Source organism: Mustela erminea, chromosome 11, assembly GCF_009829155.1.
Source record: "Mustela erminea isolate mMusErm1 chromosome 11, mMusErm1.Pri, whole genome shotgun sequence".
NCBI lineage: Eukaryota > Metazoa > Chordata > Mammalia > Carnivora > Mustelidae > Mustela > Mustela erminea.
Window position 1 is genome coordinate 67,598,127 of NC_045624.1, and position 26,177 is coordinate 67,624,303.

The 26,177-nt window shown below is 42.6% G+C and overlaps 1 protein-coding gene and 1 long non-coding RNA gene across 4 annotated transcripts in view; one reads left to right on the forward strand and one right to left on the reverse strand.

The window, feature by feature from the left end:
- Window positions 1–3,256: 3,256 nt before the first annotated feature.
- LOC116568988 lies at window positions 3,257–7,108 on the reverse strand. Its single transcript, XR_004276812.1, has 2 exons — window positions 6,962–7,108; window positions 3,257–3,343 (listed from the first exon to the last, which is right to left on the reverse strand). It is a non-coding gene; the product is annotated as an uncharacterized LOC116568988 (long non-coding RNA).
- A 331-nt stretch (window positions 7,109–7,439) lies between these two features.
- Window positions 7,440–26,177, forward strand: part of SLC25A13 (solute carrier family 25 member 13) — a 181,831-nt gene continuing 163,093 nt past the window's right edge. For all 3 annotated transcript variants that reach the window (XM_032304864.1, XM_032304867.1, XM_032304865.1), the window contains exon 1: window positions 7,440–7,596. In XM_032304864.1, coding sequence (XP_032160755.1) covers window positions 7,582–7,596 — 15 coding nt within the window. In that variant the 5' untranslated portion in view covers window positions 7,440–7,581. The remainder of the gene's footprint in view (window positions 7,597–26,177) is intronic.

The window sequence follows — 26,177 nt, forward strand, 5'->3', positions numbered from 1 at the left end:
AGCACAAGGTGTGTTAGGCTCCCCAAAGGCATTCGTGTCTCCATCTTCAGAACCTCTGAATATGTTACATTACATTATGTGGCAAAAGAGGATTAAGGTAGGAGGTGGAATTAAAATTGCTAACCATTATGAACTGAATTGTGTCCCCCTCAAAATTCATATACTGAAATACTAACCCCCAGAACCTAAGAATGTGCCTGTTTTTGGATATGGGTATTTAAAGAGGTAATTAAATTTAAATGAGATCACTAGGATTGCCTCTAATCCAGTATGACTGGTATCTCTATAAGAAGGGAAGATTAGGACACAGGGATGCACACAGGGAAGACCATGTGAAGACACAGGCAGAAGACAGCCATCTATAAATCAAGAAGAGAGATTTACTAACCCTGCTAAAGACAAACCCAGCTGACACTTTGGTCAGAGACTTTTAAACTCCAAAATTGTTAAGAAAATAAGTTTCCGTTGCTTAAGTCACTTAGTCTGTGGCACTTTATGGTAAACGCTAACAAACTAATACACTAGTCACTTGACCTTAACATTGGAAGGTTATCCTGAATTGTGTGGCTCAGCCTGACGTAATCACAAGGGTCCTTAAATATAAAAGAGCAAGCAGAAGAAGAGATCAGATTGATGTGATACGGGAAGAACTAGACCTGCTCTTGCTGCCTTTGAAGATGGAAGAGGGCCATGAGCCAAGGTATGAAGTGACTTCTAGAAGCTGAATAGGCAAGGAATAAATGGATTCTCTCCTAGAGCCTCCAGAAAATAACACAGCCCCACCGATATCTTGATTTTTTACCCATTTTGGACTTCTGAACTATAAGATAATACACTTATGATGTTCTAAACAAGAAACTTGTGGCAATTCATTATAATGGCAACAGGAAACCAATGCACAAAGGTTCTGAGCCTGGTCCGTACAACACAGCAGGATATAAGGCATGACTCTTGCTTCAACATGGTTCAGACTTTCCTTGTTCTCATACTATTAGTTCTTCAAAATATCCCTATTATTTCTTATTTACCTACCTCTTTTGTCAGTGTTGTATAAGATTCCAGGGGCGTTTCTCTTATGAATGGTGCTGGAATAAGGTACTGGAAAGAGCAACTGCTCTGGTCTAATATAGGAACATTCACAATTTGCCTTGAAATTGTGGATGAAGCCAAGTCATCAGGATGTCCTTAATTTAAACTTTGACTCACTGGCCCCTGTGGGGTAATCTTCCTCAGTCATTAGAGGCATTGGTGCTGTAGGTGTAGGACTTCATGTATTCAATGCATACGTTAAAGGGATATTTATTGAGTGCCTTACACATGTCAGTGTTGCAGACACCAGGCATACAATCTCTACTTCCTTTCCAATGGGGGAAGGCAGAAGACAAATAAATTATAAATGTATTCCAGGTGATAAGGTGATAAGAATGAAAACCTAAGCAGCAGGTGAATGGAGGAGGGGCAGATTTCTCTGATCCAATGACATCTGACAAAGACAAGAATGATAGATCTGTGAATTCTCTGAGGGCCAGGACTGTGTCTTCTTCACCTTGGCTTCTGAGCGTAGAATATGATGTAGGGCAGGAAAATGAATAGAATATAAGGCCATGTTGGCAGGGGCTGCAATGGTCAACACTTAAGCCATGGAAGTATAAGTAATGTGTATAATCCCATGAATCCTGGTCAAGCATCGGCTCTCTACTGAATTTTACCCAAGAGTCCGTTATGCTCTCAGAATAAACAGCAATCACATACCTCTGTCAACTTAGAACTTTTTGGGGTACTATGTGCCATCTGTTACCCCAGTACCATATTTAGATACTCTTACCAGTAAATACTGTAGTCTAGGGACTTGAAATGAAATTGGAAACCTGAATTCATCCCCAAAGCTGTAGTGGCTATAGCAGATTTTAGAGGTTTTTCTTTGCCTCCTGCAAAGCTCTATGTACTTTGAGTGCCTGTGAATCTCATCATTTATCCCTGGAATATTTGGCTATTGACCAAGACATTATGGTGAATTATATGTAAAGTTAGTGATTGTGATTCCTTTTCCCCAGCAGACTGTTGGTAGTTACTAATATGGCCCCTACTTCCATTTTTGGGTAGCTTTCAAAGCTCACATTTTATATTAGGTGAAACTGAAGGTCTACCCAACGGGGCAAGTGTTCACAGGCTTGTGTAACCTGCTCTGGTCTCAGCAACTAGCTATTCAAGGCCAAGAGCATATCTCAAAACTCTGGGGATTTGATATCAATACACTTTCTCAAGATGTCTTCTTTTCTTATCTTGACTCCCTTCCTCCCTTTCCTTTCTTTTTAACTCTAAAAAGGTTGACACAGCTTTCTCTTTTTGATCTACTAAGAATACTAGGTCATATTCATTTCTGACCTACTTTTAGCCCACTCTCAGGGAAGCCTTGTCATGCTTGATCGGACACTGGCAGGATTCGCAAACCAAACGACTGCCCCAGAGGGTCCTGGGTCCTGAGCAAGGTCAGAACTTGGGAACTCTTCATTTACTTATTTCATGGTGCTCCTCTTGCTCTGGCACACATGTCCTTTACCTGCTCTGCCATTACCTTTGCAAAACGCAATCCATACAAAGGATCGTGTTGCAACTTATAGTAAATGCTTAAAATTTCCAGTAGATGATGTGTTTCGCAAGCATTTTTGCTGGAGTAGACTTTCCAGCATGCTGGGATCTGGGAGCAGGCTGGTAGTGGTAAGGGTACCGCTTACTGGCTTGTCTGCTTTTTAGGGAGCTGAGGAAAACCAGATAGTTTAAGAGCACGGTCAAAGGGCATCTACAAGGTATGGCTGCTCTGGGAAAGGTGAAAGCTCAGAGCAGGACACGTTGTTCACTTTTCTGAATTCCTGGGGCTTGAGCTCACACTCGGGCTGTGTGCCTTCATAGCCCATGAGCTTTCCCCATGATTTGGATTGGCTGCTTTCCCAGCATGCCAGGTTGGCACCTGGTGCTATAAGACAGATGGCTTTGGGACCTCTATGGGTTTCTTTGGGCGGCTATAACAAAGTACTACAAACTGGGTAGCTTCAAACAACAGAAATTTATTATCTCATGGTTCTGCGGAGTACAAGTCCCCAGTCAAGGTGATTTTCCCAATCAAATCAAGCAGAACCATGCTCCCACCGAGATTCTAGGTAAAATTCTGTCTTTTGTCTTCTTAGTTTCTGGTGGTGGCTATTGACTGTTGGCATTCCTTGGCTCATAGCTGGGTCACACTAATCTCTGCCTTCTGATCACCTGGCCTTCTTTGGTATGTCTCTGTGGCTTCTTCTAAGTGCATCAGTGTCGGTTACTTTCAAATGGTAGGGAGGATGGTAGTCTGGGAACAGAGAGAAGGGACAAGTATGAGACAAGTCAGTTATCAAGAGTGCACCTAAGCCTGTCAGGACATGATGAAGAGGTCAGAGGGAACATGGTAGGTGCCCAGGCAACTTACACTTTATCTTCTCAGATGATGTTTCACATCATGTTGGGCCCCAAGAGGCTAAGATGGCGCCGGGTGGCCTTCTCTTCCGGATCGGGAACCCACATGGCCGACCACAAAGGCGCCAAAGTGGCGGTTTCGGTTTCCCATCAGTTTCATTTCCCGCGAGTCTCCACCCCCTGCAGGGCGTGTCTCTCCCAACTCCCGCCGACACGGCACATCCCCATTGGCCCCCACTTTGCTGACCTCACTTCCCTTCCCTCACCCCATATAAGCCGCTGCCCTGCTCAATAAAGCGAGATCCTGCTTCGACAGACTTCCCGAGGCCTCCGGCTGGCCCGGGCGCCTCCTCCCCTCGGCGGGGAGCCCAACAACATCATGCTATTGCTTCCAAGGAAATCAAGGAGGATCTTTCCTATTTCAGAGCTTGTGACTGAAAAGTTCCTATTTTGAAAAACTTTTTGAAAATTTCTTTTTTTGGGGAAATTCTAAAATGAAGGAAGAAGCTTAATAATTGAGTCTGACTCCAAATGTAAGTCAAAATTCACTTTTATCCATATGTGGATACACTTGCATCCATAGAGTGGTAGGTTTTGTAGGTGGACTGATAGCCCCCCAAAAGACGTCCACATCCTAAACTCTGGAGCCTATAAATGTTAATGTCTATGGCAGAGACTTTGCAGATGTGATTAAGGATCTGGAGGGTGGGAAGATTATCCTGGATTATCTGGGTTGGCTCTAGATGCCACTGTGAGTGTCCCTAAGGGGGAAGTGGAGGAATTCTTAGACAGAAGACACCATGTGAGGGAAGCAGAGTCACACACAGAAGATGCTATCTATGTATGTGGGCTTAGAAGATGAAGAAAAGGCCGTGAACCCCTGGAAAAGGTAAAGAAACAGATTCTCGCCTATATCTTCTGGAGAAAGCCCAGCCCTACCATCACCTTGATTGTAGTCCCTTAAGGCTCATTTTGAAATTCTGACCTCCAGAATCGTAAGAGAATATATTTCTGTTGTACATCACCAACCATGTGGTAACTTTGTTAGAACAGCCATAAGAAACTTACAAACAAGAGTACGATGCTTTGTCCTATATTTAAAAACATAACTCTTTCAGAAAACTTATCATGAGCACTGAGTAAGATATAGACTGGTGAATCACTCTATTGTACACCTGAAACTGAAATAACACTATATTTATTCAGTATATAAAACTGAAAGAAATTAAAGAAAATATATAACTCTCTTACATAAGGACATAGATACATCAAGACTTGAAGACAATACAGTAAAATGTTTAACAGTGGCTAACTCTGGTGGTGGGATTTCGAGTGATTTTTTTTTTTTTTTGGTCATTATTATGATTTCCTAAATTCTCCAAGATATCCAGAGAAAATCTTACAGATTCTTGATTCTTTTTCTATTTTTTTTTCTTTAAAAGTTAAGGGAATATTATTCAATCTTAAAGAATCTTAAAACTCTGACACACACTGCCACATGGATGGAACTTAAGGACATTATGCTCAATCAAGTAAGCCAGTCACAAAAAGACAAATATTATATGATTTCACTTTTATGAGGTATCCAGTATAGTCAAATTTTTAGAGACATAACGTAGAATGGTAGTTGGTTGCCAGGGGCTGCAGGGGAGGGAAGACTGGGAGTGGCTGTTTAATAAGCATAGAGTTTTAGTTCTGCAAGATAAAAAGAGTTCTGGAGATTGCATAACATGAGTGTGCTTAACAGGACTGAACCATACACTTAAGATTGGTTAAAAATAGATTCAAACCACATTGAGGGCGCCTGGGTGGCTCAGTCGGTTTGGCGACTGCCTTCAGCTCAGGTCATGATCCCGGAGTCCTGGGATGGAGGGTGGTCCCCAGGGACTCAGCTTCTCCCTCTGATCTTCCACCCTCTCATGCTCTCTCTTACTTGTTCTCTCTCAAATAAATAAATAAAATCTTCAGAAAAAAAAAAAAACCCACACGTTGAAAATTTTTAAAGTTCATCTACATTATAAAAGGAGAGCTTCAGTGATGCCCTTAAAAATAAATATGCGGTATGTGATGTGATCTTGGTTACATGAGGTTGTGTCTGACACAACCTTTAAATTCCTTTTAAATTCCTTTAGAGCAGCTGGGGCCACTTCTCCGCATGAGCTGTAGACCCATCCCCCTGCCATTCTTTTCTCTATCAATTCCCCTGGTTTTGCTTTTGTTTTTGTTCTTTCACTCTGCATGGTCTTCCTTCTCTATGAACATGTTCAAGTTTTTCTGGCTCTGTTAGATCTCTTGGGAGTATGTTAATCAGTTGCTCCTCTTTGAAATGCTTATTTTACTGGCTTTTCAAGGTAATATGTATATTGCACATCCTCTTCTTACAAAAAGACACACACTTCAAAACACTCCTCTCTTGTATTACTGATCTCGGGTGTCTTGCCAACATTCATATACCAGGGATGTAGGTGCAAGATAGGACGACTCTGCTTCTCTCTCCCACCTCCACATATATTAGTCATCACAGGTGACTAATTTTACCTCCTATATATTCTTTTAGCCCCATCCCATCTCTAGTTTCAGGCCCTCAGCCTGCCTTGTCTGAATATACCAACAGTTCCATCTTGCCCCATCTTCCCCACTGCAAGCAGAGTGATCCATCTGTATTGCAAAACTTCAAACACTACTTCCTGCTCTAAAGCCCTTCAGTTACTACCCTTCAGCATGGCACCTGACACCCTCTATGACATGATCCCTACCTGTCCATCCAGACCCTTCATGCACCAGTCCCACAGCTCAAGTCACCTTTCATGACCAACTACTTTCATAACTTGCTGTGGTTCTCCAGCAATTTCTGAGTCTCCTGTCTCTCTTCCTTTTCTCTGGCTGGAAAACCTTTCCCCTCCATTTCACTGAACTAATACACAGCCTCTTTTCTGCATACAACTTAGGCATTATCTCCCCAAGGTACTTTCAGAGTCCTCAGTGTTCCCACAGTGCCCTGGGAACAGGTTATTGCCTTAACAGGTTATTTAAATAGCAGTTAACTATTTATGCATGGACCTCCTCACTAGCCCTTAAGCTGTTTAAGGGCTGGGACCATCTTTCAAGTCATTTTGATGTTCCCAGTATCTAGCACAGTGCCTGGCACATGTAGGCACTCAATTGGTATTGATGTATTAAAATAATTAATAATACACTTTTGCTGAAAGGTTATATCCATAACCCACAAAACATTTAAAGCCCTTTTCTCTCACCACCATTGCCCTAATTATAAATTGTCATGGCAGAGACACGTGAATGGAATTTTGATAAAGAGGGCTAAGATCTCTGGAGGGTTACACATTCAAATTTTCCAATTAAAATTCTGACCTAGTTATCTTAACAGAGCCTATATTCGGGGTGTGTGTGTGTGTGTGTGTGTGTGTGTTGGGGCGAATCTTTGACCTCTTCCATCCTAATACGTGGGGCTGAAACGAAGTAGCCTCCCGAATATTATGTTCCGCACTATATATACCTGGTTGGTACTTAGAGTTTACAGATTTGGCCTCAAAGTAGATTTGCCAGTGATATCACTTTGCTATCTTCCCTTCGACTGGCCAATGCCTTTGGATACATTCTACTATGGTGCAGAGTGGAGCCCCTTTGAAGGCGAACCGACATAGAAAATGTGGCTAAAGAGTGACCTAGTGGAGTTCTCGGCTTCCTCAGGCTCCGTGCCCCTCCTGGCGAGTCTCACCCGGGTCTGGCCGTTCCCAGTCGAAGTCAGAAGCTTCCCTCGTCAGGTCACCTACCCCCAGGCCACCGGTCCGCGCCGCCGAGGTCGCCGCCCCGGGGCCGGGGTCACGTGCGCGCGCCCCGTCCAGCGCCTCCCGGACCCGGGCCCGCCCCGGGCCGCAGGGCAGAGGCCGTCGGATCACGCGCGCCCCGGCGGCCCCGGCCGGGCGCAGCCAATGGGCGGGCGGCGCCCGCATGACCCGCGCCGGCGGGAGGGCGTGGGGAGGCAGGCCAGGCGCGCACGCTGTCGGGCTGTATCGCCACCCCCGCTGCCGCCCGGACTGGAAGTGAGCCGCCGGGGCCCACGGTGCCAGCCAGCCTCCGGGAGGGTCCTGCAGCCGCCCACACTCGGGGCGCAGCATGGCGACCGCCAAGGTAAGCGTCGGCCCGTTGCCCCGGGGAGCGTGCCGGCCGGCCGGGGCGGGGGGACTCGGGAGCCTCAGGCGTTCACGTGCCGAGTTGGTGCAACGTGGAAAACAAATGGGAGAGGGGCGTGGGGCAGCTGTTCCACCTTGCAGCAGCGGGAGGAGATGGGTGACCGTTCCTCCTGGGGTAGCACATGTGGCCGGTGCGGGGACGGAGGCCCGACCTTGCGGTAGAAACTTTGCCGGTTGAACCCTCCCACTTGGCCCGGGAGGGGAGTCGGTGCCTGGTCGGCGCCCTGCGGGCTGAACCACGCTGGGCCTTGGAGAAGCCCGGTGGGCCAGGGCGGGCGAGGGCCCGGGGTCCTTAAGAGCCCCGCGACTGCCCCAGAGCGCACCTGCTTCTGACCCCGGTTGTTGTTGACTCGGGCCTCTCCTTCCCGGCGGCACAGCGCGGGCTGAAGCCGGAGCCTATTAGGTTTCAAAGGCCCCGCCCTCCCGCGGGTGGGGAAGTCACCTTGACTTCCGGCTGGTCGGAGAAGTTGGTGTGCGCGCGCGCGCGTGTGTAACAACTCCGGAGGACCCCCGTCCCGCCCCCACTTTCCATTCTTCAGCCCTCTCCCCATCTGACAACACTTACATACCGGCCTCTGAGCGTTTGAGAGGCTTCTTTTTAGAAACGACAAAACAGATTGTCCTGGGAGCCTGTTAACTCTTGTGAAGTTTTACTTAAAAGGAATTCTGTGTAATGTGAATCATTCACAAACCCAGAGGAAAGGCAACTCCGACAGCTTGACCTTTCCTCTTTCACCGTTTTTTGGAAACCTGGACACCATTTCAGTCTCTTTGGACTCCATTTCAACTTTTCTGACAGAACACCATATTTAGTCCCAATCACTTGACTCATTGGAATTTATTGCTTTTAATTTTAAGTTCACGAAGGCAGCCCTTTAATCAAGCCTATACAACTTCTTAGTTCGTTTTAAGTGCCGTGAACTTAAATATACCCAACATCTCAAACATTTGTCCTTAATCAAAACTCGGTGATAACCCTCAAGAGGAAAACATGGCCAACACATCATATTCCTATTTATTCAAGCAAACTAATCACATTTGCAATGGAAATTGTAAGCAGACAAATATATTTAAATGCTGTTCTATGACTTAAGTTTCTCCAGGCTCCCCAAATCTGCAGACTTCGTGTTCCTAACTATGTGGCCTAAGTGGCCTTTTTCTTTTCTGTAATTACTCTTGAGTTCCATCCTCAAGAGTCTGCTCTTGGGTGTGTGCATGAGTGTGTTTATGTGTGTGTGAACATATGGGTATAGAGAATATAGAGAACTATTTTAGGTAGATTCTTTAAGGATCCCTGGTATTCATTTTTGGAAACTACATTAACCCTTTCAAACCCAGTAGCCCTTGACCTTTTCTTTGCATTAAATTTGCATGCATTCAGAGCCCAAGGCTTCATATGAATGCGTTCTCTCCTGGTAACTTCTTGTAGCAGAGTAGGTGAAAGTAGATTCCCGTACTTTATTTTTTAAATATCTGCAGGTGATTTAAATAATTTTAATTTGGGGATAAAATAATTGAGGGGCCTAAATTGAGGAATATGCATATAATATAATTGGAGTACAAGAAAAAGATCATTAACCAGTATGAAGTAAATAAGTGATATGGAAGCAGATCCTGCTTTTTGGTTGTATCTTTGTGAAACTGTCACATCATGTCAATAAGTGCAGTTGAATTTTAGCCAAGTATGAGAGAGAAAATGAAACATTTCATTTTTGCTCTTCTGGAGTTTGTGTTTCTGTTTGTTTATTCATTTTAGCCTTGCCTCTTTTCAGGGTTTCTGATGGCTCATGTCATGTATACCTGTATTTATAAGCCAACAAGACATCAACCACCAAGTCAGAGTAGGTGAGAAAAACAGGATGAAGGGAAAGTAAGATGCAGCCAGGACTAAAGTTAGTGGAAAATAAGGATGTGCTTGCTAGAGGTGACTGAATTTTCTAGCATCCAAAGTAAAGAGGAAATGATCAGTGAGGTCAGTTCCTTGAGAGAGAGGTCTCCTTGTTCTGAGGATGGTTTCTCCCCATGTCCTTTTATATGCTGTGAGTGAAGTGCATTCAAAACTAGCTCATGACCACACATATATGTCTTTGGGTTCCATAAGGCCATTTCTTGTAGTGTTACTCCCTGTAGCTCAAGGGCAGTGCCATAAATGTAGTCTTAAAAGTTCCCTAAATGACTGTGGTGGTCTGCCTTAATCCAAGAGTGTCTCTTATTTAGTTGCCTTTTAGCACTATTCTTGCGAGGTGATTGTGTTGGCTACTAGTCAGTGTTGGACAACCCAAGTTAAAGGCTGTGCTCTTTGCTTTTTCCTGGAGTGCAGTTATTCCATATTGCTGGGTTGAACACAGAGTTATAGTCTAATTTAGAAGTAGGACTGACATCCCCTCTTATTAAAACGTGAAGAGCTTGTCTAGGAGAGAGCTCACTTAAATGGAATGTCTCCGAGGTTGGGCCAAGAGTCTGAAACTTAGCAGTTTATAGGTGAATTCCAGCACTCACTGTGATGAATTATTTGAATATTTAATTAGGCAGATTTGATATTTTCTGGATGAACTCAGTCACACCTAGCAGTTTCTTGATCTCTTTATTCTGAGTTTCCTTGTTTTTGTTTTTTTTTCTTTTTCCCCAAATGTAACTAATTGCTCATGTCCCTCATCCTTTAAGTAGTTCATATAGGCAGGCCAAGAATCTAGTCTTTGGTCTGCTTTTATTTTGCATGAAGACTCCACATAACGATGCCAAAGGTACATGTTTTTCATGATGTAACATTTATCTGACTCCTAGTATTTTGAGACAAACTCAAAAAACTTCCATTCTCGGGGCACCTGGGTGGCTCAGTGGGTTAAGCCTCTGCCTTTGGCTCAGGTCATAATGTCAGGGTCCTGGGATAGAGCCCGGTGGGGAGCCTGCTTCCCCCCTCTCTCTGCGGGCCTCTCTGCCTGCTTGTGATCTCTGTCTGTCAAATAAGTAAATAAAATCCTTAAAAAAAAAAGCTTCCATTCTCTTGTTCTGCCTACTTTCATAAGGATAATCCTATGGGTTCCCTTGCTATATGGTAAATGGTAAGTGGTCTGCCTGTACTGTTGTGTTGTTTTCAGGATTTCTTTTAAAAACTTCCAAGCACTCCCCGCGTGTATTAAAATGCAGATGAGTTTTTCAAAATTCACGCAACTCCACAAAAACTGCATTTTTAAAAAATTAGTATTAGAGAGGAAAAACCTTTCCTTCCCCTTCACCCCTTGTTTGGTTGTAGGGAACATTCCTTCTTGGTCATCGGTTGAGTTTGTACATTAATAATGAGGAAGTGAAACTAAATGAAACTCTTAAAAGTTAGAGAATGCTCCCTCCAGTTCAGCCAGGAGAGACGTTCAGAAACAATACTGGACATGACCAGTAATTTATCTAAAATTAGCCTAGACCTGAAAGAAAGGAATTTGGAGACAAATTGAAGTGTTAGTCATGAAAATGTGGTCTGTAGGACTAGTACACTTAGTATTGATAGTCACTTCTTGGATGAGATGTTGCCATGATCGTATTATGTTCTTTCTTATGTTCCAAATGTGGCTAAGTTGAGGATATGAAAATGAGTTGGTCTCCCTTTGGACCTTCAAGAAGACCACAGCCACACTGCAGGCGGATTCCTCATATGGAAATGCCTGGGTAGGATTAGTGCTATAACAAGGGCTATGGGGGCATCAGGGAAGGAGACCATTTCTGTGGGCATAGGTGGTGGTATTTCAGCGTGAATGGTTGGGGGGAAGAGGGAAGACCCATTCCAGTGATAAGAAACAGCAGGTGAAAGGCAGAGTTATGTTACTTACAGAGGAACCTTGGTCCGGCAGCCTTTTCCCCTGGCTCACCTGGTTTGGGACCCTGTGCTGTAGGTGTTCCTCAGTTAGGCCACACTCCTTACAAGTGTCGCTCAGCCAATAGAGAACTGGGGGGTGGGAGTGGTGGGAAGGATTGAAAGCCAGGATATAACACTTAAACTAGGGAGCACATCTTTTTGGGTATGGAGTTATTTATAAGATTGCTGGAGGGGCTGTGGCTCCTTCTGCTTCTTTGACTTTTTGTCCTATGTGTGGCCTCTACTTCTGTTCGGTTCTTAAATGGAATCATTCTGCCCTGAGTTTCCCACTCTCTGTCAGTGGGAAGCTCCCCTCTTCGCTCAGCATGTGCTTCTTCATAAGCATCCATCCTTGCTGCCATGATGCCTTGGGGTGTATCTTGGAAAGGAGGAATGTGTGACTCTGCAGATGCATGTTGGTTTTGCTGGGAAGTAAGGGGGCTGTGCCCTCGCCACGGTGATACAGTTCCTTTAGCATGTCTTCAGCAGCAACTGAGCAAGCCCTGTTTTCATGGCCCATTTAACCAGACCCTCTTGTTGGGTTAAATCGGCCCAGTTAATGGTGGCTCTGGTGTGTTACCTCAGAATTATTCCCAGTGGTTGATATGTAGCGTGGTGGTCTGGTTTGTTGATTGGAAACGTTTACAAGATAGAGTACTCATATTCAGCCATTTCCTTTGGAAATTTGCTGTGCAGTTGTGTGAGTGAAAATAAGCCCGGATGGTTCCTTTTGACTTTAGGTGCTGACAACATAGCAGAGTTGGCAGTGTTGAAATTCTTAGTAATTTAACCTAAATAAACCACTCTATTTAATGACTGTTATTAGGCTGGTAGCTTTGTCTTGATTTCCACATGTAGTCACAGTTTCCACATGTTATCCATGAAAATTGTTGACTTGATATGTAAGAGTCAGATATTTCAAGATACACTTACTATTCTATGGTAAAACGTCTTTTGCATAAGACTCGCTTGGAGGAAAATTGTGTAAGTCTAAGTGTAGAGGAGGGAAAAGTTTTTCTGGACTCTCCTAGGGGTCCCTGGCTGGATCTGAGAATTAAATTGACAAAAACAAATGGACAGAAGAAAAGCACACAAATTTTACTGAATTTTTACCTGGGTATGGGAGTCTTCACAAGAGAATGAAGACCCAGAGAAGTGACCAGGGCAGGAAACTTTTATTCCTTTTAGACAAAGAAAGAGTGGGTTTGTAAATAACTGAGGTGAAGGGGTTTGGGCCAGGAGTAGTAAATGATGAAGAAGTAACTAGAAGACAAGGGTTAGTTTACCGAGGTTTTGTTTGTACAGCTGGCTGGGTCCCCACTTCCCCATCTCTGGCAGCGATAAGAATGTCTTTCTTCCTCCTGTTACAGGGAGGGTAACCTTCACCTGGGAGTTACATGACCGATTTCAGGAAAGAGGGTTGTGGGGGCGGAAGTCAGAGTGATCTTCCTGTTCCTGCTGTTTTCTCAGACTCCTTTGGCTTCAGACATTACAGATGCCAAGGTGCTGCGTTTTGGTGCAGTGTGTCCTGAATCCCATCATAAGCCTGATTTGAACAGGCTTGTAGCCCCAGGTGCCCATATAGAAGTTTTTCTAAGTTAGGCATGAGATTTTCGTGTGTCTGAGTCTGGTCTCGGTGGTAGGTTGAGCTGCAGAGGAGCTCGGAACTGATTTCTTAAGTGGGAGGAGGCTGCAAAGAACGTTTTATTTATTTATGTTTGTGGTTTATTGAGGAGCTAGCCGGGGAGGAGTGGGTTATGTGCCCGCAGCTTACATTGATGGTGAACACATGGATGAGTCTAACTTCTCTGGGAAAGTAGGGAGTGTCTGTGACGTGTGTGATGAGCAAATGCAGTGTAACATGTGCAAATTCTTTGGGGATTAGGAAGTGCTGCAGGATGGCCACGAGATGCCTTTGTGGGCTGTAGGACATTTCTACCTAACTGAAAACTGGGGGACATAGACATTATTTGATTTACCTGGACAAGACATAGTTTGCTTTTCTTATACTTGTGAGCCATTCAGTGTTCACCATAATAGTTAGCCGATGTGGCTGCTTAGCCAGATTGTCTGAGTGGTCTTCTGGAGACTTGCTGTTGGAACTTTCGGTCCATGGGCCAGCAGCTTTGGTTTACTTGGGAGCTTGTTAGAACTGCAGCATTTTTGGACTCAGCCCAGGCCAAAGATTTTGTTGCATCAGAATCTGCATTTTAACTAGATCCCCAGGGGACTGTATGCACATTAAAGTTTGAAGAATAGTGGTCTGGAACTCTCATTACTGTATAATTAAATGTAGTTGCCTTCCTATGCCAAGGTTGCAGCACCTTTTGAATTGGTTGTAAGTTAGTCCAACTTTTTGCAGAATTAAATAAATAATAATAAAATCCAGGATAAATTTTAGGGTTTTGGGATTAGTTTTGATTCTGCATTGGGGTCAGGGTATTATTTTTGGAACATATCCCTGAATTATTATTTAAGGGAGTGTACGATTATTATACAAGGGTTGTACTTTTCTCCATTTGTTAACTACCCACCCATACTTACAGGTCCTGAAAATGAACTTGTGCATCTTCTCTTTTTTGACATTCCCTCCTAAAGTCGTCAGTTCTGAAACTGTTAGCCTGTCCTCCTCATATCTGGATTCATGGAGCCCCATGTCCCACCGCTTCCTGCCTGTAACACCTTTCATCAGCATTCACAATATCCCCTCTCACTGCTGGCATCTTAACTCTCTCATTATTCCTTTATTCTCGTTTGCCGGCTTCTTTTTGCCCTTCTGCTTCCCCCTGAACTGTGGGTGTCCCTAGATCCTCTTCCCTCTGAAGGGTGATGGCTCCGTGTCAGTCAGTCTGGATAGCTCTCTCAAGCAGCAGCCTTGCATTTGCAGCTGTTTGTTACAGATCTCAATTTTTCTGCCTCAAAGATATTTCCAACTCTGCTTACCTAGAATTGAATTCATCTTGTTGATCGTTCCTCACTTTCAGCTTGTGACTTAACTTTCCTACTGATTCAGGTTTCCAATCAGCTCAGTTACGTGCCTGTTGTGGGTGGCCAGGAGAGGCCATCGGTGGGAATTTGGAAGAGCACCAAGAGATGGGTCCAGTAAACCCTGATGCCCCAGAGCAGGAATGTCCTATCTCTTCCATTTATGTCCCAACTTTTCATAAAGCGTTGCTTTAGCTTCCAGCCTGGTCTTGCCTTTGGTCCGCTCCCTTCACTTCCCTCTCCATTCTGTCCAGGTCTGTCAAAGGCAGCTTCTAAGATTGGCTCTTATTGCCAGGCTCGTAGCAGTACTGTGTTCACGTGGACAGCGCTTAACAGTTTTTATTAAAAGATACATTTGGGTGTGTTATTGATACTGACCATCTGCCAGCTCATACTGTACTGGGCTTACCAATATGAGTCCGTTATTGGGCATGTTTTCAAGAATTCAGTCTATGGGGATTAAAATAACCAGGTAATATGAAGATCCATGCTTATCTTTATGATTATCTTTATAATCATCTATAGCATAACAGGGAAAAGGTATTGTAGCCTCATTTGACAGGGAAACTTAAGATTCAGAAATGTTGTGCAAGTAACAACAGCCTTAGCAGGTTACATTTATTTAATACAAAGTCAGGCACTGTTCTAGGCACTCTGAACATGAAGTAATTTAATCTTCTCAACAATTCTATGACATATAAATGCTGTTCTTATCTCCGTCATACAGATGGGCAGACTTACCTGAACAGAATGTTTAAGTATCTTGCTGAACAGAGAAGTTAAATGATTTGTCAAGGGCACACAGCTTAGAAGGGGCCAAGCTAGGATTTGGAAGTCAGGCAGCCTGGATCCAGAGTCCAAGCACATAACCACAAGATGATATTGCCTTCTTTAATTTGCCTTGTTACACAATGTAGTTTCGTATTGCCTATAGAATAAAATTAATCTCTTCAGCCAGCTAACGCTTCCTTGGTCTTGGCTGTTGTCTCTTTTTTCCAGTATTACCTCACCCTTGTTCCCTTCTGATATCCTTCACAGTGGTTTGTGAATGGGACCCCTGTTCTCATTCCCAGCCTTAAAGCTATGGCAACAGTGTAACTCCCAGGGAAAAAGGGAGCCTGTTTGTTTGTTTGTTATTTAATTTAGAGCTTAGTCAGAAGGGGTGTTTCTTGTCATTTCTCTGTATGGGTTGGTAGGTTTTTTAAGTTTTTTATTTTAACTTTTTTAGTTCTCTTTAGTTCTTCTTAGGAACAGGGGTCTTAGTTTTGTTTCACCATTCCTTCGGACACCTGCCAGGATGTTAATCCCATGTCCTGCAGTTATAGTTTTTACAGTTTGTTTGTTCTAATCAAGATTCAGACATGGGCCACACATGGCATTTGACTGATCTGCCTTTTAAATCCTGTTAATCTGTAGGTTCTGCTGCCTCTCATTTTATTTCCGTGCAGTTTATTCCATGAGGGAATTGGGTCATCTTTCCTGCAGCTTGGATTTTACTGGTTGCAGCCCCCTAGTGTTCTTTAGTCCTCAGTGTTTTCTGACAAGTGATCGATCTGGAGGCTTAATCAAGTTTAGAGTTTTATTAATTTTTATTTTTTGTGTTTGGCTTGAGTACTTCCTAAGGGATGCTGGGTGCCTCTCTCAGGTTATTGGGTACTTGGTACCGAGTACTACATCAGGGGCCCATAATTCTTGGTTCTTTCCTGTGATGTTATGTTTGATGAGTGGGTTTGGATGTTGCCTTTCTATTCCAGCAACTTCTGCATAATGTTTTATTTAAGTTGGCTAAATTTTTTTTAATTTTTATTTATTTACTTGACAGAGAAAAAGAGAGAGAGATCACAAGTAGGCAGAGAGGCAGGCAGAGAGAGAGAGGGAAGCAGGCTCCCCACTGAGCAGAGAGCCCAATGTGGGGCTCGATCCCAGGACCCTGAGATCATGACTTGAGCCGAAGGCAGAGGCTTAACCCATTGAGCCACCCAGGCACCCCTAAGTTGGCTAAATTTTAATATTAGCAGTCATTCTCATGTATTATGATTTTCATTCTTTAAACACACACACATATGTGTATACATACCCATATTACAATGAGTATGTCTCACAATTATTACAAAAAAAAATGGCTGTTAAAATCAGTTAGCTATCAGTGGCTATAGAGTTTGTTTGGAATGATGAAATGAGGAGAGCTGGTGGTTGTCCAACATTGTGCATACACTAAATGCCACTGAATTGTGCACTTGAAAATGGTTAAAATGTTAAGTTTTGTAGGTATTTTACCATGAAAAAAAAATCAATTGCAAATAGACTGTAACACATTGAATAAAAAGAGCCACACTGTCATTTCATGAGAGAGTAGTATTCATGCCCCCAAAAGTCAAAGTGAGACAGAGAGTGAGAGGTATAGCTTTTTTCTTTTCTTAAATACCAAAGAATGCCAACCAATAAAGGTGGAAGGCTCGATAGAATTAGGAAAAGGAAAAAAATACCACTTCATAACTGATTTGGGCAAGGTTCTTCCAGTGGATGCTAAAACAGTCCAGTAAAAGACTGTTGGAATTCCCATTGTCTCAGAGTATCTCCTTATAAATTACTGTACAATGAAGAGCTCTGCTTCGACCTCTGATCCAATTTAACATTATCAGGAAATGGAACAAGCTATCATTGACAGTCCTCTGAGGTGATGCATTGGGAAGTACACAACATTCATGACATTGGGAGAATGCTTGTTAAAAATGTTGGATCTAAGTCTAATCACAGAGAAACAATCAGACAAATACAGAAAGTAGGACTTTCTGTAAGACCTCTGGTCTGACTTCAAAAATGTCAGTGTTGTGAATGAAAAGGCTAGATTAAAGACGTTCAAGGAGATGTGACAGCCAAATGCAGTACTTGAACCTGGGTCCAAAATAAATAAATGAAACAGTAAAATAAATAAGTAAAAGAATGCCCAACTGGTGTAACTTGAATGAGTGTATATTAAAGGATTCTGGATTAATTTGCTAGGGCTGCCATAACAAAGTACCAGAGACAGAGTGGCTTAAACAACAGGAGTTTATTTACTTACAGATCTAGAGGCAGAAGTCCAGGATCAAGGTGTTGGCAGGGTTGGCAAGGTGAGATAAGATTTAGAATTTGCTCGTTAGTCCTTGGATGGCCTTTTTCTCCCTGTGTCTTCACATAGTCTTCCCGTAGCGTCTGTGTCCCGATTTGATTTCTTGGGAGCATTCACACTCTTCTCTTACTGCAGGTTGATGTTGACTCTGTTTGAGGATCCCACTTCTTTCCAGTGTCTCCCATTGCAGTACCAGAAGGAAAAGCTCAGTCCCTGCTTCTCTCTTTTGGGGGTTCTTGGAGATTTGTTAGCCCTATTTTGGTGTCCACCAGCAGTTTGAGAAGACCCTGGTCTTGACCTTTGTCCAGTTTTCTGTTGGATTATTTGTCTTTTCACATTGATTTGTTCTAAAAGCACTTTTAAGAACCTTGGCCCTTTGCCCTGTCTGTTGCACATTTTTTTTTTTTTTTTTTGGTAGTTGTTTAACTGGTCAATACTCACCTTTGATTTAAAAAAGGTTTTTAAATTAAAAAATTACATATTTATTAATCTTTTCATTTATGGATTCCTTTATGGATTCTGAGCTGTTTGTGATGTTTAAACATGGCTTCCCCATTTAATAATATATAGGAAACCACTTGTGTTTTTCTAGTACTCTTTATAAGTCTCTCTTCTCTCTTTTTGAAATTATTAATTATCTGAAGTTATTTTAATACAAGATGAAAGGTAGGAAACCAGTTTAATTTTTGTTGTTGTTGTTCAACCCCGGGAAGTCATGAACCTTCACTGTAGTGCCACATCCCCAGCCACCATGACCTGCTGCCAGCTCAGTCCAGACCCTCTGCTGGCTTAGATTCTTAAGAGAAAATACGATTAGTTCAGAAAGCCAAGACAGCCTCCCCTTGCGGCCCAGTTGTCCTCCTGTGACTCCATCAGCTCAGCTGCTATGAATAGGAATATGGAAAGGGTACCAGGAACTGGGGAGCGAGGCACTGCTAGATTCTGTCCCAGCTTACACTGCTTTCATTCAGTCCTTTCCCTCCCTTCCCCGCCTCCTCACAAATGAGAGCACAGGCGATCATGTTGCTGGTTAGTGATAGAGTGAAAATTCAAATGTCCAATTGCAAGGCTCATAAAACAAGGGCAAGTAGCATTCCATGAGGGGAATTTGGTTGGACAAGTAGGAAAATCTTCCAAGAGGAATTGGCATTTGACCTAGGTCTTCAAAGAACTGCAGCATTTTTAAACTTCTCATTATGGAAATTTTCCATGATGTAGAAAAAAAAGAAAGAAAAAAAAAAAGAAAAGTATAATGAACCTCCATGTTCCTATCTAGCCAATTTCAGGAATCATCAGTTTGTGGCCAGTAATTGTTTCATTTATACTGCACTGGCTCTTCTCCTTCCATCCCCCGGATGTTTTCAGTACAAATCCCCATCATCACATCATTGTATATGTAAATATCAGTGTGTATCTCTAAAAGAGATTTTTTTTTTAAATGCACAACCAAAATATTATACCTAAAAAAAAAAAATTAGTGATTCTTCAATATGATCAGATATCTATTCTGTACACTCTTGATACATTTTCCCATTTCTTAAAATTTTTTAAATAGTTTTTTTTTTAATATTTTTATTTTTATTTATTTGACAGACAGAGATCACAAGTAGGAAGACAGGAAGGCAGAGGGAGGGGAGGGAGAGAAGCAGGCTCCCTGCCGAGCAGAGAGCCCGACGCGGGGCTCTATCCCAGGACCCTGGGATCATGACCTGAGCCGAAGGCAGAGGCTTTAATCCACTGAGCCACCCAGGCACCCCCTTTAAATAGTTTTTTAAATTGTCATCTACATAAGACCCAGGCATTGCAGTTAGTTGGTGTGTCTTAATTTTCTTTTAATCTCTAGGTTCTCTTGCTCTTTCAGTCTTGTAGTCTCTAAAAGCCAGTATAATATAATGGTTGAAATCTTGGACTCTGTGTTCAGATTATGGCTCTGGGCAAGTTACTCTATGTATACCTCAGTTTCCTGACTTATAAAAAGGGGCATAGTTGCATTTGTTTCCTGGGTCAATGTGCTCATGTTTGCAAGGCTCAGAGCCAGGCCTGTAACATAGGTAGCTTATGGAAGTGTTAGCTGTGGGTTTGGAATCAGAGAAGTTGCTCAGAGGAACGTGGGAAGTCTGTGGAGCATGGAAGAGAGCAGAGGAGGTCTCATTTGAGTGAAATTGTGTGCATTCTTTAGAAGGGGGGGCCCTGGCTGTGCAGAGGGTTCCTGTTCTTTTTCTTTAGGCTTCCTCCTGGCTCCTTGACTGTTCTTCAGTTCAGTGATGTTGATGCACAGTGGAATTTTGAACAGGTAAGGTATGATTTAGTGGAAGCAACTTTTCTATTGTCATTTGATTTGCTGCTTTCTCTTCCTCTGCATTTATGAAGTTAACTGTTCTCTCTCAGAAGCCATTTTAACTTTCGGTGGCATTATTTGGGCTCCAGCAACTTGTGATCTCTTAAGTAGAACCTTTCAGCACTTTATAAATATGTCATATACTTTTTATAGTCCTTTGTTCCCCATCAGGAACATACATCCCAGTCTTCCGAACAGCACAATCAGTTTTTATTCATTTAAGGAGCAGTAGTAATTTGACACTTGCTAATATGTAACAAATTATATTGGGAGCTGTAATTACAATTGCAGCTGGTTCCTAATTATACTGTAACCTTGATGCTTTAAAAAAAAATGAAGACCGAGTTCAACCTGTAATACAGGAGAATAATATTCTCCATTCGACAGGTCTGCTTTCTGCTGACTGTGGGCACTTACACATCGTAATGCCAAATTAAAAAGACTTTGTTAGTTTCAGCTCCGGTGTTGTCCGGTGATACCCTTCCATAAGGACAGCTTGAAGTCCCCATCCCTGCTTGCCAAATTCTCAGCACGTCCTCCAGGTATTATAATTAGTGTCAGAACATCCTGGGCTCTTGGGTCATTTTTGGCTCTGTAATTTACCTGCTCACTTGTGATGACTAAGAGTCTTATAGCCTCAGTTTCCTCATCTGAAAAATGGTGATAGTAATGACTCTTTGCCTTAAATAGTTTCAGAGATGTTCTAATGAGGTCAGATATAAAGACTTTAAGCACTGTGCCTAGCATAGACTAAAGGACCCGGTAAAAGTTACCTGGTTACTGTTAATTGCTGTCACCAATAATGAACAGTCCAGCTCCAGAGACTTTACCTCTACAACCCCCCAACACCAACAGAATTACAGTTTTAGTTCTGCCACCACTCTAATTTGCAGAAGCACGTATCTCCACTGATGGATCAGGCTGGCATTCCCGTTGTGAGGCAGGGTCTCTGGCTTATTTGGCATTGTGTCCTCAGTACCTGGCGCTGGGCCTGGTGCAGGGAAGGCTTCCCCGAGGCGATGGCGTTGTGAGAACGGGCAGCACCATCTAGACAGTGGTTCTCAACTCAGGGTGCAGTAAATCTGCCCCAGGGCATATTTGGTAATGTCTGGGTACATATTTGGTGGTCACATCGGGGAGGAGGGGTGGCCAGAGATGTTGCTAAACATCCAGTGCATCAGACAGCCCCCTGTAACAAAGTATGACGGGGCATCCAAAATGTCAGTAGGGCCAAGATTGAGAAAGCCTGCTCTGAGGTAACCTGACTGCCCGGGTTATGGTCCTGTGGAATAGATTTGGGGTTTGGGGTAGATCAACCTGTTTGACCTGCAGTTTTCTCATCTGTAAAGGAAGAGAGTCAAACCTGCTTCAAGCGTTCTTTGAAAATAAAGGGGGATTAAACAGGTGTGTCCCTAGTTACACTACCTAATTAAGTTAATCTTTTTTAGAAAGGGGGAGAGCACAAGCTAGGGGAGAGGCAGAGGGAGAAGCAGACTCCCCGCTGAGCAGGGAGCCTGATATAAGACTTGATCCTAGGACTCTGGGATCATGACCTGAGCCAAAGGCAGATGCTTAACCAACTGAGCCTCCCAGGTGCCCCTAATTAAGTTTCTGATTGTTCTGGCTACTCATGATTTTTTTTCCCCCAGTAGACTTAATTTTTTTTTTTTAAGATTTTATTTGTTTATTTGACAGAGAGAGAGGTCACAAGTAGACAGAGAGGCAGGCAGAGAGAAGGGGAAGCAGGCTCCCTGCTGAGCTGAGAGTCCGTTGCAGGGCTCAGTCTCCGGAGCCTGAGATCATGACCTGAGCCCAAGGCAGAGGCTTAACCCACTGAGCCACCCAGGCCCCCCTAGACTTAATAGTTTTGAATAGTTTTAGGTTCACAGCAAAATTGAAAGGAAGGTTCAGAGGTTTCTTATATACCACTTGTTCCTAAGAGTGCACAATCTCCCCATTATTTTCCTTCAGAATGGTACATGCGGTACAGGTGATGAACCTACATTGACATATCGTTATCACAAAAGTCCCTGGTTTGCATTCGGATTCACTTCTGGTGGTGTACATTCTGTGGGTTTGGACAAATTGTATAATGATATGTATCCACCATAATAGTATCATAATTGGTATTTTCACTGCTCTAAAAATCCTCTGTACTCTGCCTGTTCTCCTTCCCTACTCCCTCACCTCTAGCAACCACTGATCTTACTTACTATCACCACACGTTTGCCTTTTTTTTAACCAGTGTCATGTAGTTACAGTCATACAGTATGTAGTCTTTTCAGATTAGCTTCTTTCACTCAGTAATCTGCATTTAAGTTTCCTTCATGACTCTTCATCACTTCGTAGCTCTTTTTTTTTTTTTTATGCTGAATAATACTCCAATATCTGGATGTCCATGGTTTAATTAACCATTCACTGAAATACACTTTGGTTGCTTCCATTTTTCAATAATTAGGAATATAGCTGCTGTAAACATTCATGAGTAAGTTTTTGTGTGGATATACATTTTCAATTTGTGAGTCATATGGTAAGACTATGGTAATTTTGTAGGAAACTGCCATTCTTTCTTCCAGAATGACCATAGCACTTTGCATTCGCATCAGTAATCCGTGAAGAGTTTCTGTTGCTGCTCATCCTCACTAGCGTTAGTGTTGTCAGGATTCTGCATTTGGGCCATTTAGATAGGCATGCATTGATATCTTGTTTTAATTTGTATTTCCCTGTTGGCAGATGATGTGGAGCAACTTCTTATATTTACTTCCTATCTATCATCCTCCTTGGAGATTTTTGTGAAGGTCTTTCGCCCATTTTTGTATTTTTTTTTTTTTTTCTTACTGTAGAGTTTTAAGAGTTCTTTGTGTATTTTGGATAGTAGTTCTTAATTGGCTCCTCTTTTGCAAATACTTGATCCCAGTCTTTTGCTTCTCTCTTCATTTTCTTGACATTGTCTTTTGCAGAGCAGAAATTTCTATTTTAGTCAAGTCCAGCTTCTCAGTTCTTTCTTTTGTGGGACATGCCGTGGGTGCTACATCTAAAAAGTCCATGCCTAACCCTAGGCCATCTGAGTTTGCTCCTTTATGATCTTCTAGGAAGTTTACATTTAGGTCTCTGACCCATTTTGAGTTAATTTTTGTGAAGGGTTTAGGTTTGTGTGTGGATTCTTTTTTTTTTTTTTTTTTTTTCCTGTTGTTATCTAATTGTTCCAGCACCATGGTTGAAGAGGCTGTCTTTGCCCTCTTGTGAAAGATAGTTGGCTCTATTTATGTAGGTCTATTTCTAGGTTTTCTGTTCTGTTCCACGGGAGATCGTTAATATCCTCTTGGAGGATTGACCCTTCTGTCATTCTCTAATGTCCCTCTTTATCCCTGGTAACTTTCCTTGCTTCAAAATGGGCTCTGACTGAAATTAATATAGCTACTTTTGCTTTCTTTTGATTAGTGTGTAGGTGACAGTATCTTTCCTTGTTCATTTACTTTTTTGTTTTTTAAAGATTTGTTTATTTTAGAGAGGGCAGGAGTGAGTAGGAGGGAGGGCAGAGGGAGAGGATCTCAAGCAGACTCTCCACTGAGTGAGGAGCCCACTGTGGGTCTCAACACAGGATTCAGTCTGTCGACCCTGAGATCATGATCTAAGCCGAAATCAAGAGTCAGGCACTTAACTGAGCCACCCAGATGCCTGCCCCCTGTTCATTTACTTTTAATATATAAGTATTTTTATATTTACAGGGTTTTTTTTTTGTTTCTTTGAAGGTAGCATATAGTTGGTTGTTATTTTATTTTTTGATGCATCTGACAAGCTCTGTCTTTTAATTAGTTGGTACATTTAGATCATTAATATTTAAGGTGATTTTGATTATCTTGCTTAGTTTTTTCTATCTTCATGGATTTGTGGTTTCATGTCTGACATTGGAGGGAAGTTCTCAGTCATTATTATTTCAAGTAATTCCTGCTGTTCCTTTTTTCTTCTCCTTCTGGTATTTGTTTTACATCTGTGTTACATTTTTTGTAGCTGTACTGCAGTTCTTGGATATTCTGTTTCCCCTATTCTACCCCCACCCCCCCCATCTTTTTTCTCTCTGCTTTTCAGTTTTGGAGATTTCTGTTGAGATATCCTCAAACTCAGAGATTCTCCTCTTAGTCATGTCCAGTATACTAATAAACCCATGAAAAACATTCTTCATTATCCTTAAAGTGTTTTTGATCTCTGCTGTTTCTTTTGGTTCTTCCTTAGAATTTCCATTTTTCTACTTACATTGCTGATTCGTCATTGTATGCTGTCTACTTTATCCATTAGAGCCCTTAGCATATTAATTGTAGTCGTTTTAAATTCCTGTTTGATCATTTCAACATTCTTCCCATATTTGAGGCTGGTTTTGATGCTACTCTGTTTCTTCAAATTGTGTGTGTGTGTGTTTTGCCATTTGCTATGCTTTGTAATTTTTTCTTGGTAGCCAGACATGATGTACTGGATGGACAAAAGGAACTGCAGCAAATTTGCCTTTGGTAGTGTGGTGGTGGGGTGCAGAGGGGGAGGAAGTGTCCTGCAGGCCTGTGATTAGGTCTCCACCCATTGGAGAGTCTCTGGCTCCAGGCAGCGTACTTCATAAAGATGTCTCAGTTTTTCCGCCTTCCCTGAGGTGGGAGAGAATGGCTAGCAGTGGCTGGGATTAGGGTATTTATCATGCCAGTAGTAAGGTAGGCTCTGATAATACCCCAGCAGGTTAGACTGTTAATAAGTAATTTCACCTGAGGACAGATCTTGTTAAAAAGAACCGAATACTCGGATGGCATTTCGGAATGGTTCCTTTTCCTGTCCTTGTGTGGGATGTGCAAATGATTTTTCTCCCACTTTCACTGTGAGAACCAGGTGGAGTTCCCAGAGGGGAAATGCACAAAAATGTGGAGACCCTCCTATGGCTGGGACTTCCTAGAGTTTTCAAATCTCTGTCTGGTCCACACTGAGCCTCCAGCAGTTTGTCTTTCATAGGTCAGGTTTTCCTGCATCAACACAGGTTCCCACAGAGGTCCTAGTTGGTCCTTAAAATAACTTTCTGAAATAGATACGCAGGTTTCGTTACTTTGCCCATTTTATAGATGAGGAAACTAACTTGGAGATATTACTTGATTGTCCGGGGTCACCGGGTTAGTAATACACTGGACCCAGATCTTTACTCTGAACCTGGGGATGTTTGCTTTTGTCAGGGTGGGCAAATACCTTCTGTCTCCATGAGGAGTTGAAAATATAAACAGAAAAATGTCTATTTTAGAAAAGACTCATACTGTCTCTTGTCAGGTTTTTACTCTTGGGAACATTTACTGGAATGTTAGCTTTAGCTTAATAACAATAATAAAATCTAAAATTAGTGTGTTTAAAGTTATTTTAGCATCACAGAACCCACAGCTAAAACACCACCATTCATTTCTTAACTGTTATATTCTGCTTCTTAATACGGAATTGTAATGGTGGTGGCTTTATCCTTGTTTAAAGTTTGTCTACAACAGTGCAGAGTTAAATCCAGCACACTTCACAAGCTACTGAATCCTTCTGATAAACATCTGCAGCACCCCTGACATGACCCGTTTGTGTAATTACCTGGTGGGTTAACGTTTGTGGTATCTGGTGCCTTATAAGTCAGCTGTTGAGTGATGTGAACTTTTGAGGGTTGATTACACAGAAAGGCTGTGGTTTGAAGCATGCTTAACAATGCATATTGTCTCTATACTAACGCATGTTTCAGTAGCTTTTTATAATCACTGCTCTTCATTTGTTAGAACTAAGGAAAACTGTAGGATGAGGAATGAGTGACTTAGTGAATTCGGTAAAAAAATGATTTTTCTTCAGTTTGATAAGACACCTCATTCTTTCTTTTAGAGTTAATGCTAGCTGTGGTTTTGGGGAATTCCAGACTTTCTTTCGAAGTTACTGATTGTATCAGTCAAGGTTCACTTGCAGAGAACAGAATCTACTCTAGCTGATTTAAGCAGAGGGAGATTTAATACAGGGTATTAAATGGCTTACAGAATTTGTTGGGAAGGTGAAGAAACAGACTTCAGGTTGAGCTTCCAGGAGTGCCTCCTAGGCCCTCACGGCAGACCAGGCCACCAAGGGAGCAGCAACCTTTTGTATAGTCATGAAATGGCTTGCCGGAAGGGGAGTGTTCAGATCTGTACTGCCACTGACATGGGCAGGAGGTTGGCATGGGAAAATCCAGTACTTCTAGCAGTGATACTTGCT